This window comes from Condylura cristata, unplaced genomic scaffold, assembly GCF_000260355.1.
Source record: "Condylura cristata isolate star-nosed mole 26May11 unplaced genomic scaffold, ConCri1.0 scaffold00016, whole genome shotgun sequence".
Lineage (NCBI taxonomy): Eukaryota > Metazoa > Chordata > Mammalia > Eulipotyphla > Talpidae > Condylura > Condylura cristata.
In genome coordinates, this window is record NW_004567117.1 from 29,863,739 (window position 1) to 29,877,758 (window position 14,020).

The following is a 14,020-nucleotide window of genomic DNA, read 5'->3' on the forward strand; positions in this document are numbered from 1 at the left end:
ATCTTTCTACAACCTCCCAGCCCTATTGTATGACTTAACTTCCTCCAAGTACTTTTGAAGATTTTAGACTAATGTTTCTCAAGCACTTACCTGGGACTCTCTATATTCTCTGGCAGTGGACAGAGTGGTGGCTCTCAGTGTGGAGATGTGGTTCCAGAGGTGGTTCTGGAAGGGTCTTCTTTCAGCTGGATCTTTTGTCTGGTAGAGCTTCTTGGTCTTTCTGTACCTCAAGGAGCTCCTGAAAGATGCAATTGGTTCTCCTCGAGTTCCAATATCCACTTTTCCCTGGATAGATTGTCGCTGCTGTCATCATCCTTAACTTCAGGTATATTTGCACCTGCTTTTTTGTGACAGGGAAAGAAAGAGACTGGCTTCTAAGGAAGTGGCCTCTACTGTGTCTGATAGGTGTTTGGGATGTGTGTGCCAGCGTCGGCTCAGCTCTTTCAGTTCATTATGTTGAGCCAGTTGTCTTGGCTGGATGAACTAGTGAGATTCAGTAAAAAGAAAATACTTGAACTTGCACATAGCGGACCACACATGCAGGCAGTGGCAGGGAAACTGGAGGGATTTCCCTGTTACCACTTGTGAAAACCACATCCGCCCTTTCTGAGCCTGGCCCTTCTTATTTGTTCTGCAGGGCTTTGCCAGTGTGAATGACACAGAGAATAAATCCCCTGTCCTTTTTAAAGGACCTCATTTTTTTTTTTCCTTTTAACTCTCCACTGCTTTCTCCAATCAACCAGTGAAGAATTGTATATGGCGCTCAAGAGATCGGTTTGAGAGTAAAAAAAAATAGGTTTCGCTTTTTCCTACTTTTCTCACCACTACATCTATCTCCCCATGGAGCTCTTTATTTTGTTTTTACAGAGCTGCTTTTTTGCTGTTTTGCTGTCCTGTTCTTGTTAGGGCTATAATCTTTTATTCTGAAATGGAACATTTTATTCCATTGGGAATTACCTTTGAGCACCTGAGCTAAATAGCAGTGTTGGGGTGGTGCAGGGAACCTCACGGAGTCATTTGGGGAACACAGATGGGCAAAATCCTCCCGACTTGTTTCCCATGACTGGGACCCTCCCCTCTCTCTTTGTTTTCATTCTGAGATGAATCATCTCATTATTGCTAAAGGCTAAAGAAAAACATCAAGAGACTGTTCACAGTCTGAGGCTTTTGTGTTCTTGTGAGCTATGTTACTGGTGAGGGTCCCACTGGAAGCTTGGGGACTGGGTTTTATCTTAAGACTCCCCCCCCCCATTGGACCTCGAGTTCACCACTCACTCTTCCTTGGCTCTAATGTTCCCCGGTGATAAATGAAAATAATTGGACAACCCCATGGGGTGATGCTAGGGAGAAATAGTTGTAATGATTATAAAGTTATTGTGAAATAACAGTGCAGTATAAATGCTTAATAGTAGTCACTCCAAGCTTTTAATCTCTGGGATCATCTGAGAACTTTTTAACTTAATTACCTGAATTTGAATATGTGGTTGCTTTACTCCTACCCAGGTGCTATTTGAACTTGCCCGCTATCATGCCCCCTCCACCATCTTCCTGGACGAGCTGGAGTCGGTGATGAGTCAGAGAGGCACGTCTCCTGGGTAACAGACAGGGTTTTTTTTGGTCGTCACTTCTCCCCTCTGTAAGTGTGTTTGATGGTCGGAAGCCCATCGACATTTACCAGCAGAATGAGCCTATTAATAAGCCCACAAATTTTCTGCAGACACACGGAAAGGTCTTTAAATTAGATCCTGTTAACTGAATAGCTGATTTAAGTAGTTTTTATAACCGGAGGAAATATCATCCTCCCCTTCCCCCCTTTCCCACAGAGTGGTTTTCAGGCCTGAAGATGGCGAAGGCCTCGGACCCTAGGCTGCCTTTTTGGCCCTGTTAGCTCCCAATAGCCTCTGTGGCTGCCTCGTCTGGAGCCAGAGGGGCTGCTGGGGGGAGTGGAGCCGCCAAGGCCACTCCCTGGCACGGTGCGTGAGGCCATGGGAGACACCACTTCTCCGTGGTACTCAGTTGTGGCTCAGTGGTCCAATTTTAAATATGTCACACGCGTTATCTCAAAAGACTGGGTGTCTGCTAATGACCCTAACAGAAGGAACATGTCTCAGGTGGTATAGCCCCTTTGAATGTGTGTGTGTGTGTGCTGTAAAAACACTTCTTCGACTTCACCCCTGGTGTTTTTTTTTTAACTTTTACTGCACTTGGTATCCTGGCTTGACAAACACAGGCTGGGAAATGTCACTATGGCTGCTTTTATTAATGATCTCTAATGGGCTATCATCAAGGCAGAACTAATAGTAATAAAAAGTAAACAATTAGCTTGTTGTAAGTATAACTAGAATATAATTTATGAATTTTTATTCATTGAAAACCATTTTCCCAGCAGGGAAAAGCAACCATTAAGATGTGCCCATGATGCATGGGATTCATGCCATTGATTGAAAGGGGATGTTTTCCGTAACTTAATGGGTGCTAGAAAGCCCCGGGCTGGGGAGTTCTGCCACTCCACATGGGGTCAGACAGGAGCAGGCAGCAGCACCAGCACCCCACCAGGAACCCTAGTGCTTAGTCCCCCTGCAAAGACCCCATCTTGCCATGGTGACCTGTGTGCTCCTTTCTGCATCCGCTTCCCCCAGGCTTTGCCACAGCTTTGAATTCATTAGGAAGCTCCTCATCTACTCTCAGTGAGTATGCTCCAGGTTTTACCCTGAATGTGCATAAGCATTAAAGCTAGTCTTCATAGGGCCAGGGAATAAAGGCAAGTGCTCTTAAGACTTCTTGGGTCCTATTATATTAAAAAGAATAATTACAGACAAATGCTAAATAATTCTATAATAACACTGCAAGGCTTTTTTCTCTCTTACAAAAAGTGGTCAGATAATAAGGAGCATAGTTCTGAAAAACCACATACCTACTTGGGGTTGCCATGTCATGTTATCCAAGAAAGGTACTTTTTTTGGGTTCCTTTTCCTCATTCTACACCAGTGAAGAGGAAGGAGTGGCTGAATTGTTTGCTGCTCTGTGGAAGCAAAGTCTTTGCCTCTGGGAGAATCTCACATCCTCCTCTCTCTCTAGGGGGGAGCATGAAGGGAGCCTTCGGATGAAGACAGAGTTACTGGTGCAGATGGATGGGCTGGCTCGTTCAGAAGACCTGGTGTTTGTTTTAGCAGCCTCCAACCTGCCATGGTGAGAGCTCTAAAGGGAACATTCTGCACACATTTTCATGAGTCACTGAGCACAGATGAAGATATTATATTGACCACTTCAGGCTTGCCTTCTTATTTGGTTTCTGGCCTGCAAGATCCGTTTGAAGTCTTTCTTGTTCAAGTCTTCAATCTTTGCTTGCTCTCTACACAGTGAAAGAATTTGACTTAATAGAAGGAACATAGGCAAGGGTTACCATTCATTCATTCATTCATCTATCTATCTATCTATCTATCTATCTAGTAGATGGCTTTATCTTCTCAATATAAAATTTTTAGTTGTTTTTTTTTAATTGAGGTAGTATTGGTTTACGACATTATATGATTTAGAGGAATAGGACTCTACCCTTTAGAGGTATGTCATCTCCACCCACCACCAAAACACCCAGAGTTCTTTACTCTAGATCATCGGACCCCTCCCTTTTTGTCTCCACCCCATCCTCACCACTAACATAATTTCCAGCGAAATTTAAAAAAAATTAAAGTCAAGTTATTGATGATGTTTAAGTAAGAGTATAGTGTAGAACTATGCCATGCCAATATCTTGAGGACTCAAAGAATATTCTAGAAATAACATGAATTTTAACAAAATTAAAATTAAGCTTTTCTAAGTTAAGAGGTATATCTTTTTTTTAAGTTTCACAGTAAACAGAAAGCTAAGTAATCTCTAATTGAAAATAGTTTTTCATTTAAACTATATTTTAAATGAAGTTTTTTATTTAAACTATATTCCAGAATGGTTTAAAAACAATTCTAGAAGTTGAATTGGGAAATAAAATACATTGACTAGAGGAAAAAAATTATCTACCTGGAGAGTATATTTAAAATTTTTGCTGAATGTCCTTTTTGGGGCAAAATTAGCCCTACTTCAGAATCACTGCAGTCAAGAAAGGAAGTGACAAGATACTATATACAGACAAGCTGTCACATGCTCTATGGGTAAAATATAACCTAATTCAGTTTAATTATACAAAGATGTTGTATTACATACATTGTTCTGTATTGTGATTCCCCAACCCCCCTGCCTTCTTAACACATTCTAGAAGTCTTTCTGACTCATAACTTTGTATGCCTTATTTTGTATGTACGATAATCTAACCCACCAGTCACCCATGCTGGGTATTTGGGTTGTCTCTACTCTTGCTATTAAACATAATGCTGCAGCGAATACTAGTGTGCAAATATTTCTTCTTGCATTTCTTCTTGCCAGTGTGTTTGGGGTAGGTGCCTGGAAGTAGATTTGCTGGGTCAAATGTTAATGTGCATGAAATTGTAGAAGAGGTCATTAAATTTCCCTGCATAGAGGTTGAACCATTTTGTATTCCCACCAGTGTCCTGCTTTTGTTACTCAACATTATAGTAAAAAGGGCCTCCCTGGTTGTGCAAGGGTTTAAATCTCAGCACTATGAAGCTATCAGAACAGACACTGTGGCATGAGTTAAATCCCCAGCCAGGGAGCTGACCCATATGGCACAGTAGACCTCTCCTGTCTCACCTGCTACTCCCCTCTGCAGTGTATTTGAATAGTTATGCCTGTTCTGCTCCCTCTCATGTCCACACATCTTTGGCCAACACCCCAGCTCTTGTATGCATAAATAAATAAATCTTAAAAAAAAAAAGGGAACATTATAGTAAGAATATTTCTAACATCACTAATTTATCCTTGAAAAGTGGACTTTACAATGAATGCCCTAAATTCACACCTGCAAAAATATCATAATTTCATCAGCCATTTTCTATTGAACATATAGGATATTGACATGAACTCCTTTGTCTACAAATCATTGAATAAAGTTCTGGACAGATTTTTTTCAAGCAGGATTACTGTAAGTAAAGGGTTTAGATGTTTATTGTCCAAGCCCTTCTATGAGGAAAGAGGATTTTTATCAAGAATATGGGGGCAGACTTCTATCTTGGCTTTGGGGTCTTGAATGAGGAAATGAACTTATCTGATTCAAGCAGCCTGGTCTTCTGGGGGAAATAACCATGCACACCTAATGTGTAAGAGTCTGGCCCCTAAAATTCTCAAAGCAATTCCTGGTGACTTGTTAGTGGTAGTGCCATCTAACATCTTTCAGAACACCAGCTACCCATTCCTGTAATTAATTTATCAGTTTCCCTAGACAAATCTATTGTGTCTCAGAAGGGCAGCCCTTTCCCCCTCAGCCTGTGATTCGGTGTTTTTCCTCTTCCAAGCTCCTTCCCTGGCCTTTAGCATCACATAGAGGACAGGAAGGAAGCAAAAAATAACAGCTCATCTCTGTCACTTGATGTGTAAATGAGCAATGAAAAGAATAACACATGTTGCATCTTTAATATCACCACTTAAGGTAATGGCCATGCAAGAAATGTTTAGCAAGCACAATTAGGGCTAATTTGACCCGCCTTGATTGTTGAGGATTCACAAATTCAGACCTAGGAGTCCGGAGGGAAACAAAACCCTGAATAGGGCCATTAAGGCAAATACCATCTTTAGATGTCTATTTAACGCAATGGTAGTTTGTACAATAAGGTCTGAAAATTGCATGTGTGAAGCATGTTGAAACCCATCACCCCCTTGCTCTTTGCAGAAGACCTGGAAATTTAACTGTCCCTCTTGAAATTCAGGCCCCTGGTATGACCAACCTGTAGGTTAAAAAACAACAACCCTGAAGTCTAGTATTTAGAAGAAAGCATAGGACCCAAGGATTGCTGGGTATGTGCAAAAATTTACCTATTTCAATTGGCTTATTTGCACATGAAGTCTCCCCTCTGTGTGCTATTTCTCTGAAGTGTAAGCATGTGATTGATGAGATCGGCAGGCATAACCTTGGTTTCCCTACAAAATTCCATGTCTCTCCTGTGCTCCTATGCTCCATGCCCTCTGGGCTCCATATACCTCATTCTCCAGATCAACATTCCCCAAAAGTGACCTGACATAAAATCAGGAAGCATTATCCAAAAAATGAGACTTAGTGGCCTCTTAAGGTCAAGAGTGACTGAGTTAAAGACAGTTCAGCTGGCTGCCCCCATGATAGGAATTCTCAGTGTTTTTAGGAAGCTATTGTGACTTCCAAGAGGAGAAACGAGAAAACAGAACTTTCCTCACTTATTTGGTCTCAAGGTCTTTTCCTTGAGAAACAGTGTTCCATTTGAAAAATCCTACGGGAGCAGGTATACAATAACTCACTTCAATCTGATGATTTAACTTTTTGTGGCAATTACATAGGGTCATGCAGGCTTTCCATCTTTTCAATCTTAAATCATTGTCAAAAATTGTAAGCAATCATTTATGGCATTTTTGTACTTACCAGTGGTCAAATGGTTTTGCTTGAGATTGCTTCTCTCCATGCAAAACTTCACTGTCCTGTGCAATTACAGTTCCACGATCCTCCACATGTGGTGCTGGGTGATTCTGATACAACCAGAAAGGAGTGGCGTAGGATTTGGTAGGTGCAACGGGGCAGCCACAGGACTGACCGAGCAGGTCACCTATCCTTGCCCAGCCCCCGCCTACTCAGTAGGTCTGTTTCTGCGAGACATAAATCACTTTCAACCTGGCCTACCTTGGCATTACTTTTCATTCTCAACAGGATCAGGCTGACGTGTGAACTATAAGTTTAAAACCAAATTTTAAAAATTAAAAAATGTAACCACCATACTACATACTACAGAAAATTTGAAAACTAGAAAACAAAGTACTCATATCATCCCATTATGCAAATCTTATCACCTTTGTACAGATCCACCTAATGAAATTTGTTACCTGTGCATCCTTCCAAGAATTGCTCAGGAGGGAAATCATTTTACTATTTACTATTGTCAATTTAGAAAATTAATACAAGTTCATTATAAAAAGTCAGGTTTTACATGCTGCAGTATTGCTTGAATGTCATTAGTTCCCGGCACTCTGAAAATGGTATCGATCTTCCCAGACTCTTTCAAGCATGTGTTTACGTGAGCGTGCATGTACGCACTCAGACACACACAGAAACAAACGTGCCTTCCTATGGGTGTGCATTATATTCTCCTAGGGCCAGTCTCTCCCCCACACCCCCCTCCCCTGAGTATATTGTGGACAGCTTTGAAAACTCACCTAATTCCCTGTAGACCCCCTGGATAAGTGGGCTATGGTTTACTTGACTTTTTTTTTCTTGGGGTTTTAATGGTATCCGCTTTCCACCATGGCTTCCTTCCACTGGGGCTTCGCTCCCAGCCTCGCCCCATGGACATCCCAAGTGAGGGACAGTTTTCCTTTGGTGTTTGCTGGAGTAAGGCTGGTTATCTCAACATGGTTTACGGCTCTTCTGGACCCCAGTGTCGCAGGGAGAGCGGTTCGTAGAGCTGTTGTCTGTGCAGATTCGCAGCCTCGGTGTAACAGCCCAACCGGAAACCCAGGAACTCACTGCCATGTCATTTCTCAAGCCCTGAGGTCTCCAGCTGGTCCCCCTCCTTCTTTCCACCTTTCAGAGTCTGCTTGTAACTGTTTATTGTATCTCACCAACAGTATTTGTTCGCAGAGGGGAGATGCGAGGAATGGGCAGCTCCATCTTGGCCAGAAGTGGAAGTCCCTTGCTCGTAGTTCCTACCCCTTGTCCCTTCATGCCTCACACACACGGTTCTTTTCTGCTCTCTGTTGGTGAATTCTCACTCTGCGGTTTGTTTTTACTGCTGTCATTCTTGGTGGCTTATTATGTTTCTTAATTTTAGTTGGTGAACTTACATTTTTTTTTAAAGATTTATTTATGCATACAGAACTGGGGTACAGGCCAGAGGTGCAGGGGTGGTAAGCGGCTTCACCAGAGATAGAGTGGGGAGCAGAACAGGCCAACTGATTAAGTACACTGCTGAGGGGAGCAGCAGACAAGACAGGGAGGTCTGCCGTGCCATGTGGTCATCACCAGGGCAGGGATTGAACTCACGCAGAAGTGGCTTTAGCTTCTTAGTGCTGTGCTTTAACCCGCCGCACCACCAGGGAGGGCCTGCCGCACCACCAGGGTCCACAGTTAACGAAGTGGACTCTGCCTACAGAAATCTTGCACATGTCCCCTCCAGAGAAAGTCTGTGTCGAATAATGTCAAGTTTTGAACTACTTTAAGCTAATTTGTCAGCTTAGTGTTCCTTGGAACATGCCAATGAGAGGTGTGTGCAAAACACATTTCCTTAGTTGCTTCCGTGATAACGGGGACTTTCAAACCTCTCGTCTGTGGAGGATGTGCCCTCTGGTTTCAGGCTTTGTGTGATGGGCCTGTGCCACCTCCAATCTTGAAGGGAATCCTGGCTTTCAGTGTTACCCCACTCATACACTTAAATCCAAACCATTTATAAACAAGAGGAAACACCCCCAAAAGGACCACAGCTTCATCTTCAACAGCCCAGTGTTGGTCAGCTCCCTCTTCATTTTTGAGGAGTTTTGGTGTCGTGTTCTATGGTCTCATGTGCCCGTGATCCATCGAGTTTTTAAAGGGGCCTTTTGAAGAGAGATTTCTAGATATCTAGTTCACCATTTTGCTGGAAACACCCCCTCCTCATCCTCCCCTCAATTATTGGTAATATGTTTTCCGGCAAGAGTAAAGGAATATACCCATTTTGTTGGTATTAGAGTGCTTAGAAGTAATGTTTAGCCTTTATTATAATGAAAAGATGCTCACTAACTGAAATCCATAGGCTATAAACCGAACTGATTGCTCCAGACTCTTCTGTTGGATCCACTTGTCTCATGTTTGTAATTTCAAACATGAGCCAAAAAGTGATCAGCCAAAAAGTGAAAGTCAGATTTCAGATATCATCTGCAGACTATAAACACCCACAAACAAGTACACCCAAACACAGAAGAAATAAAAACTTAAGCTCAGCAAAAAAGAAGATAATGTTTGCCAGAGGAAATGGGAAAAGTGTAGAGAGATCAAGAAAGGTAGGGAGATGGGATATGGGCACAGGTGGTTAGGGGAAGCAATAAAAAAAAAAGAAAAAAGAAAAAAATCAGGGAAAATTTAAAAATAGATAATTTAATCTGGGTTTAAAAATTAAAGAATGAGAGGTAGACTCTCCATACATAAGATACCCAACATGGAGATTACATCCTTCAGCTCTCTCAGAAGCCCTGCTTCTGAGAATCAATTGGATGAATCATCTCCTAAAATCACTGTTTCTATTATTTCCACTACCGAGAAAAACAGAAGGTTTGATTCCCATTGATGTTGATTCTCTCTATAGCTAGAACTAATTATGATTATAAAATACTAATTTCCAGGGAAATAGATTTATCTTCATAAATCGATACAGGACTTGAAGGAAGCAGGTTGTTTTACATGAAGCCAGTAAGCCTGCAGCACTAGTTCGTTCATTCACCCAGGCAGTACTTACTGAGCAGTTGCTGGGAGCATCACGGAGGGCTGGGGACCCAAGGCATCTGGCCATGATCCTTGACTGCTGGCAGAGGTGAGCTGTGGAACAATGAGTGAGCTGTGAAGGGGATTAAGTGTGAGGCAAAGCTGAACCAACAGGCGGGTCCAGGTAACAAGGAGAGTGAAACTGTACAGAGAGGAGGAGATAACAGATATTGGTAACAGATATTTAAAAGTGGGGGAAAGTCTTTTTGGAATAATTGGGCTTGAAAAATGACTTGGTTCTTGGTAGTGAAAATGGAAGTTCTGTGAAGAAGAAATAGCCGCTGTAGAAGCTGCACTAAGGTCACAATCCCAGAGAGTGTCCTGGAAAAGGTAGGTGGGAATCACTTTATGCAGTGCACCTAGGAGGCAGAATGACCTCCCGGGTGCCAAGTCCGCATCCTGTGCCAAAGATCATGCCAGTTCTTCAGACAGCTCTTGGATGGTCGTGGCCGTCCCTTTGCTGGGGATTGTGGATGTGCTGCAAAGACTTGGCTTATGAAACTCAAGGTTGCTTTTCTCTCTCCACACCAGCATGGTTTGGACCTGCTATGTTCCAACTATTGAGTGAATGCACTAGACTTATGTTTGGTTTCCAAACTCTGTAACATTTGGAATGATCTCTGTCCCAGGAACCACACTGTTAGCGGGGGAGACAAGCCACTAGGCTGAGGAAAGCCTGGAAGCTTTGGGGCGGGAGTCCAGGTTCTCAGGTACAGTGGCCTGGGTCCGGGGCCAGGCTCAGTGGTGGGCGAGCCTTGGCTATGTGGCATGTCATGGTGATTGCTTTTGATCTCTGAGGTGGTGGAAGTCCCAAATAACCTAAATGAAGGAGACATCAGAACAGGATACTTAGGTTTAAACATTCAAGGTAAAGGAGCTAACCAGAGTGTTTTCTGGTTACCACAGGTTAAATTTTTTCATATAACTATATTGGCATAAAGAATGATTCCTGGGTACATTCCACTTGTCCTTTGTTTCCTCCCTTGTATGACTCTATTATTATTGATGGCACTAAAAGTGCATTCATCAGGACTGGCTGTCAGAGAGTTGCACGTATTTTGTGCCCACAAGCAGTTTTGAGGTAAATCTCTTGCTTTAGGGCATTAGCTGATCAATACAGATCTCTAGAGTGACTCAAGGGTGCCATTCCTGAGGGTGTTCTGGGGGTCTGGTCTTCATTTTGGAGTCACTCTAGATGGGGTGGGGAGACCAGAAGAGAAGGTGCCCTTAAGGAAACACTGTGCTGTACCCGCCTTTTCAGGCAGGGGCAGCTGGTCCAAAGAAAGGCCCTGGCTCTGCCTCTTCTCCAGCATATTCTCTCCTCCTTTCAGCCTGATCTCAAGTCTTACTTTTACTTTTGAAGTTTTTACAGGACCAACAGCCCCGCACACCATGCCCCAAACTTCTGCTAATGTCCTTAGATAGAGTACAAGTTAGTCTTATTTATTTGTAGATTGGAGGTTGAGCAGTGATAATTCTCTTGACAGGTGGTAAATATTGTTGAACTGAACACTAAAGCTTAAATTTCGTTGTTTTTCCCCTCTACTAAAAGGTGTCCCTCTCCCCTTCCTCTGCTCCACTTCACCTTCTTCTACTAATCCTGCCACAACTCTAACTGGATGCTGGGTTCATTCAGACACGTTCATAGGTATTCCATCAACTCCATCTTCCGGGGGACATCTCTTCCAGAGCCTTCTTAACAGTTCTAAACAGAACTGATTGTCTTGTGTGCCCAGTAGATTTGAAGACCTCCCTCAAAACCCTGGAGAGTTCCTTCACATTCCTTGTCAGACCTCCTGGTTACTTTAAATCTTTGGTTACTTTAAATCTCCCTTTGGTTCTTTGGTTAAAATGCTGAATTGTTATTCAAACATAGTTGTTGCTTAAGAGAGTTTATTTCTGTAACCAGTTCCTGTGTTTCTGATGGATTCTAGGGAGCTGGACTGTGCAATGTTACGTCGCCTAGAGAAGAGGATTCTGGTTGATCTCCCCAGCCAGGAGGCCAGGCAGGCCATGATCCACCACTGGCTGCCCCCTGTGAGCAAGAGCAGAGCTCTGGAGCTCCGCACGGAGCTGGAATACAGTGTATTGGGTCAGGTAAGCGCCATCTCCCACCAAGACGGTAACCACCTTTTTTCTAAGCAGTCTTCTCATGAGCTGTTTGGAGCCTCTTTCTTGAGTGATTTAGAAAAGATCCAAACCACCCCAGTTATGTAATGATCAATAGTCTCTTCTTCATGCAAGGGTGAGCTCTTTGTCACTTGGAAGTACGTGAGCAGAGACAAAGCAATGGAGTGGAAAAGGGGTAGGACTTAAGACTCAGAGAACGTTGGTCCTGCTATTTATTAACTGTGTGGTCTTTTCCTCTGAGCCTCAGCTTGTTCATTTGTAAAATGGGTTACAGACAAACCAGAAGTTTGGGTAATTCAATGAAACCTTCCCCAAACAGAAAAGTGCTAGGTACTTGTCTGGTACCCCCATAGCTACTGCTGTGTTTGTCTGAGTGGACACTTGAACTTGATGTTCTCTGGGATTCCTCAGGCAGGTATGTTCTTGTTTATAAGAGCAAGAGTATCTATCAAACTTGACCATCCTTGGACTTGGACACAAGAGTCCCCTTGGGGTAACTTGGGTGGTAGGTAGGATCCATGACCAGTATCTTACAGGCTTCGCTTGGATCTTATTAGAAAGTATCTGAGGTTATCCAAAGATGTCAGCAGTCTCTCTTTTCCCAAGTGCTATTTATCTGGGAATTTTTTTGCATAGTGTTCTTGGGGGACAGGTGTAGAATCTAAATGGGGCCCTGATACCTGGCCCTGCCTCTAAGACTGTAACTACTACCAGCCTTCTACCTGCTGACCAATAGCTGGGTTTGCGGCTATTTCAGGAGACGGAGGGCTACTCCGGCTCAGACATTAAGCTAGTCTGCAGGGAAGCAGCCATGCGGCCTGTGAGGAAGATCTTCAATGCACTTGAAAATCACCAGCCAGGTATGCTTGGGGTCAGATGAGGTGCTCTGGGAGAGAACTTTGTGTTTCAAATGCAACTTCCACCAGCAGGTGGCGCGTTGCTCCTATTCATGGCGGCTCTCTACACTTGCAGGGTTCCTCCAGTCAAATCCTCCCTAGTACAAATCAGCTCCTTCCTTCTGTGGTGTTCTGCTTTGATCAACTTTGCTCCCAGATGATAAGCTCCTTAACGCTCAGGCTTTTATTTCCCTGGCATGCTATGATCTTGGACTGGATCCATTCGAGGCACTATATAAATATTAAATAATACTTTGATAACAATACATTTAAGTCACATATTTTGTCTGGCCTTCAGGGGCTGAGTTGCACTTTAAAGAATTTTTCCCCCCAGCCCTTTACTCTTATCTTTCACTGCATTAACCATTAAGAATGCTGCATTATGCATTTGTCTTGAAAGAAGGTCTATTAGCATTTCAGGAGCATTGATCACTATGAGGTCGATTGTTAGGCTGTTACTGTTGTGTTTTTATCTAGAGAGCAGCAATTTACCCAAGATCCAGCTGGATACTGTGACCACTGCCGACTTTTTGGATGTGCTAGCTCACACCAAGCCTTCAGCAAAGAATTTGACTCAGAGATACTCAGCCTGGCAAAGAGAGTTCGAGTCTGTTTGAAGTCATACTCACCCTGCCTGGCCTCAAAGATCACCACAGGGGTCTCTTGGATTTACTGGTGGCAGCAGAAGAGGCCCATAGAAAGTTGGGAACATAGAAAGTTGTTCTGGAAGATTGGATTAATTTGGACAACTATATTTTGGAAATCTGAGGTATTTTCATGATAGATGTCAGCAATACATTGATTTAAATTATAGCTATATGTGCTATTAGGCTATACAATGGAGATTTTTGTTTTTACAAACTCTATAAAATTTCTTATGGTTGGTGAATCATTTCTTTGTTTGTGAGCTGGCATATTCACTTTGAAGACAAAGTAAAGAGAGTTGTGTTGGAAAGCATGGATGATGCTGAGTTGGGGAAGGCCAATAGAAGCTAAGCTCGGCAGACCCCCTCCCCTGCAACCAGCTGACAGGTCAATGGTGGCTAAGGATGGAAACAGGAAAGAAAATATAATCTGTTCCTCATTCTGGACACTTTGGAGTCTCAGCACTTCTTCCTAATTATGACCCCAACCAGTCTTGTCACCTACAAACCCTTCCTGGCCTAAGTTCCACTTGGAAATGTCACTGACCTGTTTCCATACGTGAGCAGCTGTTGTCCAGAGCTCAGAGCCATGGGGACCAGCACCAGCAGCTCCCAGACTGACTCTCCAGTCCCAGCCCCTACTAACAGCTTTGACTCTTCACATCTCACCCAAGTGGGCTGCCCTGCTTCTAGTACCACAAGCCTCCTGGGGGCTGACTTCAGGAGGGGGTACTTGAGCTCCTGGAAGTCATCCTGGGTCTTCCTTGCTCTCA

At 43.3% G+C, this 14,020-nt stretch overlaps 1 protein-coding gene across 1 annotated transcript in view; it reads left to right on the forward strand.

Moving 5' to 3' along the window:
- KATNAL2 (katanin p60 subunit A-like 2) overlaps positions 1 to 13,329 on the forward strand; it is a 60,894-nt gene extending 47,565 nt beyond the window's left edge. Inside the window, exons 12-16 of the mRNA XM_004683883.2 lie at positions 1,504 to 1,595; positions 3,079 to 3,189; positions 11,512 to 11,674; positions 12,465 to 12,567; positions 13,081 to 13,329. Of these exons, the coding sequence (XP_004683940.2) occupies positions 1,504 to 1,595; positions 3,079 to 3,189; positions 11,512 to 11,674; positions 12,465 to 12,567; positions 13,081 to 13,220 (609 nt within the window). The 3' untranslated portion in view covers positions 13,221 to 13,329. The remainder of the gene's footprint in view (positions 1 to 1,503; positions 1,596 to 3,078; positions 3,190 to 11,511; positions 11,675 to 12,464; positions 12,568 to 13,080) is intronic.
- The last annotated feature ends 691 nt before the right edge of the window (positions 13,330 to 14,020 follow it).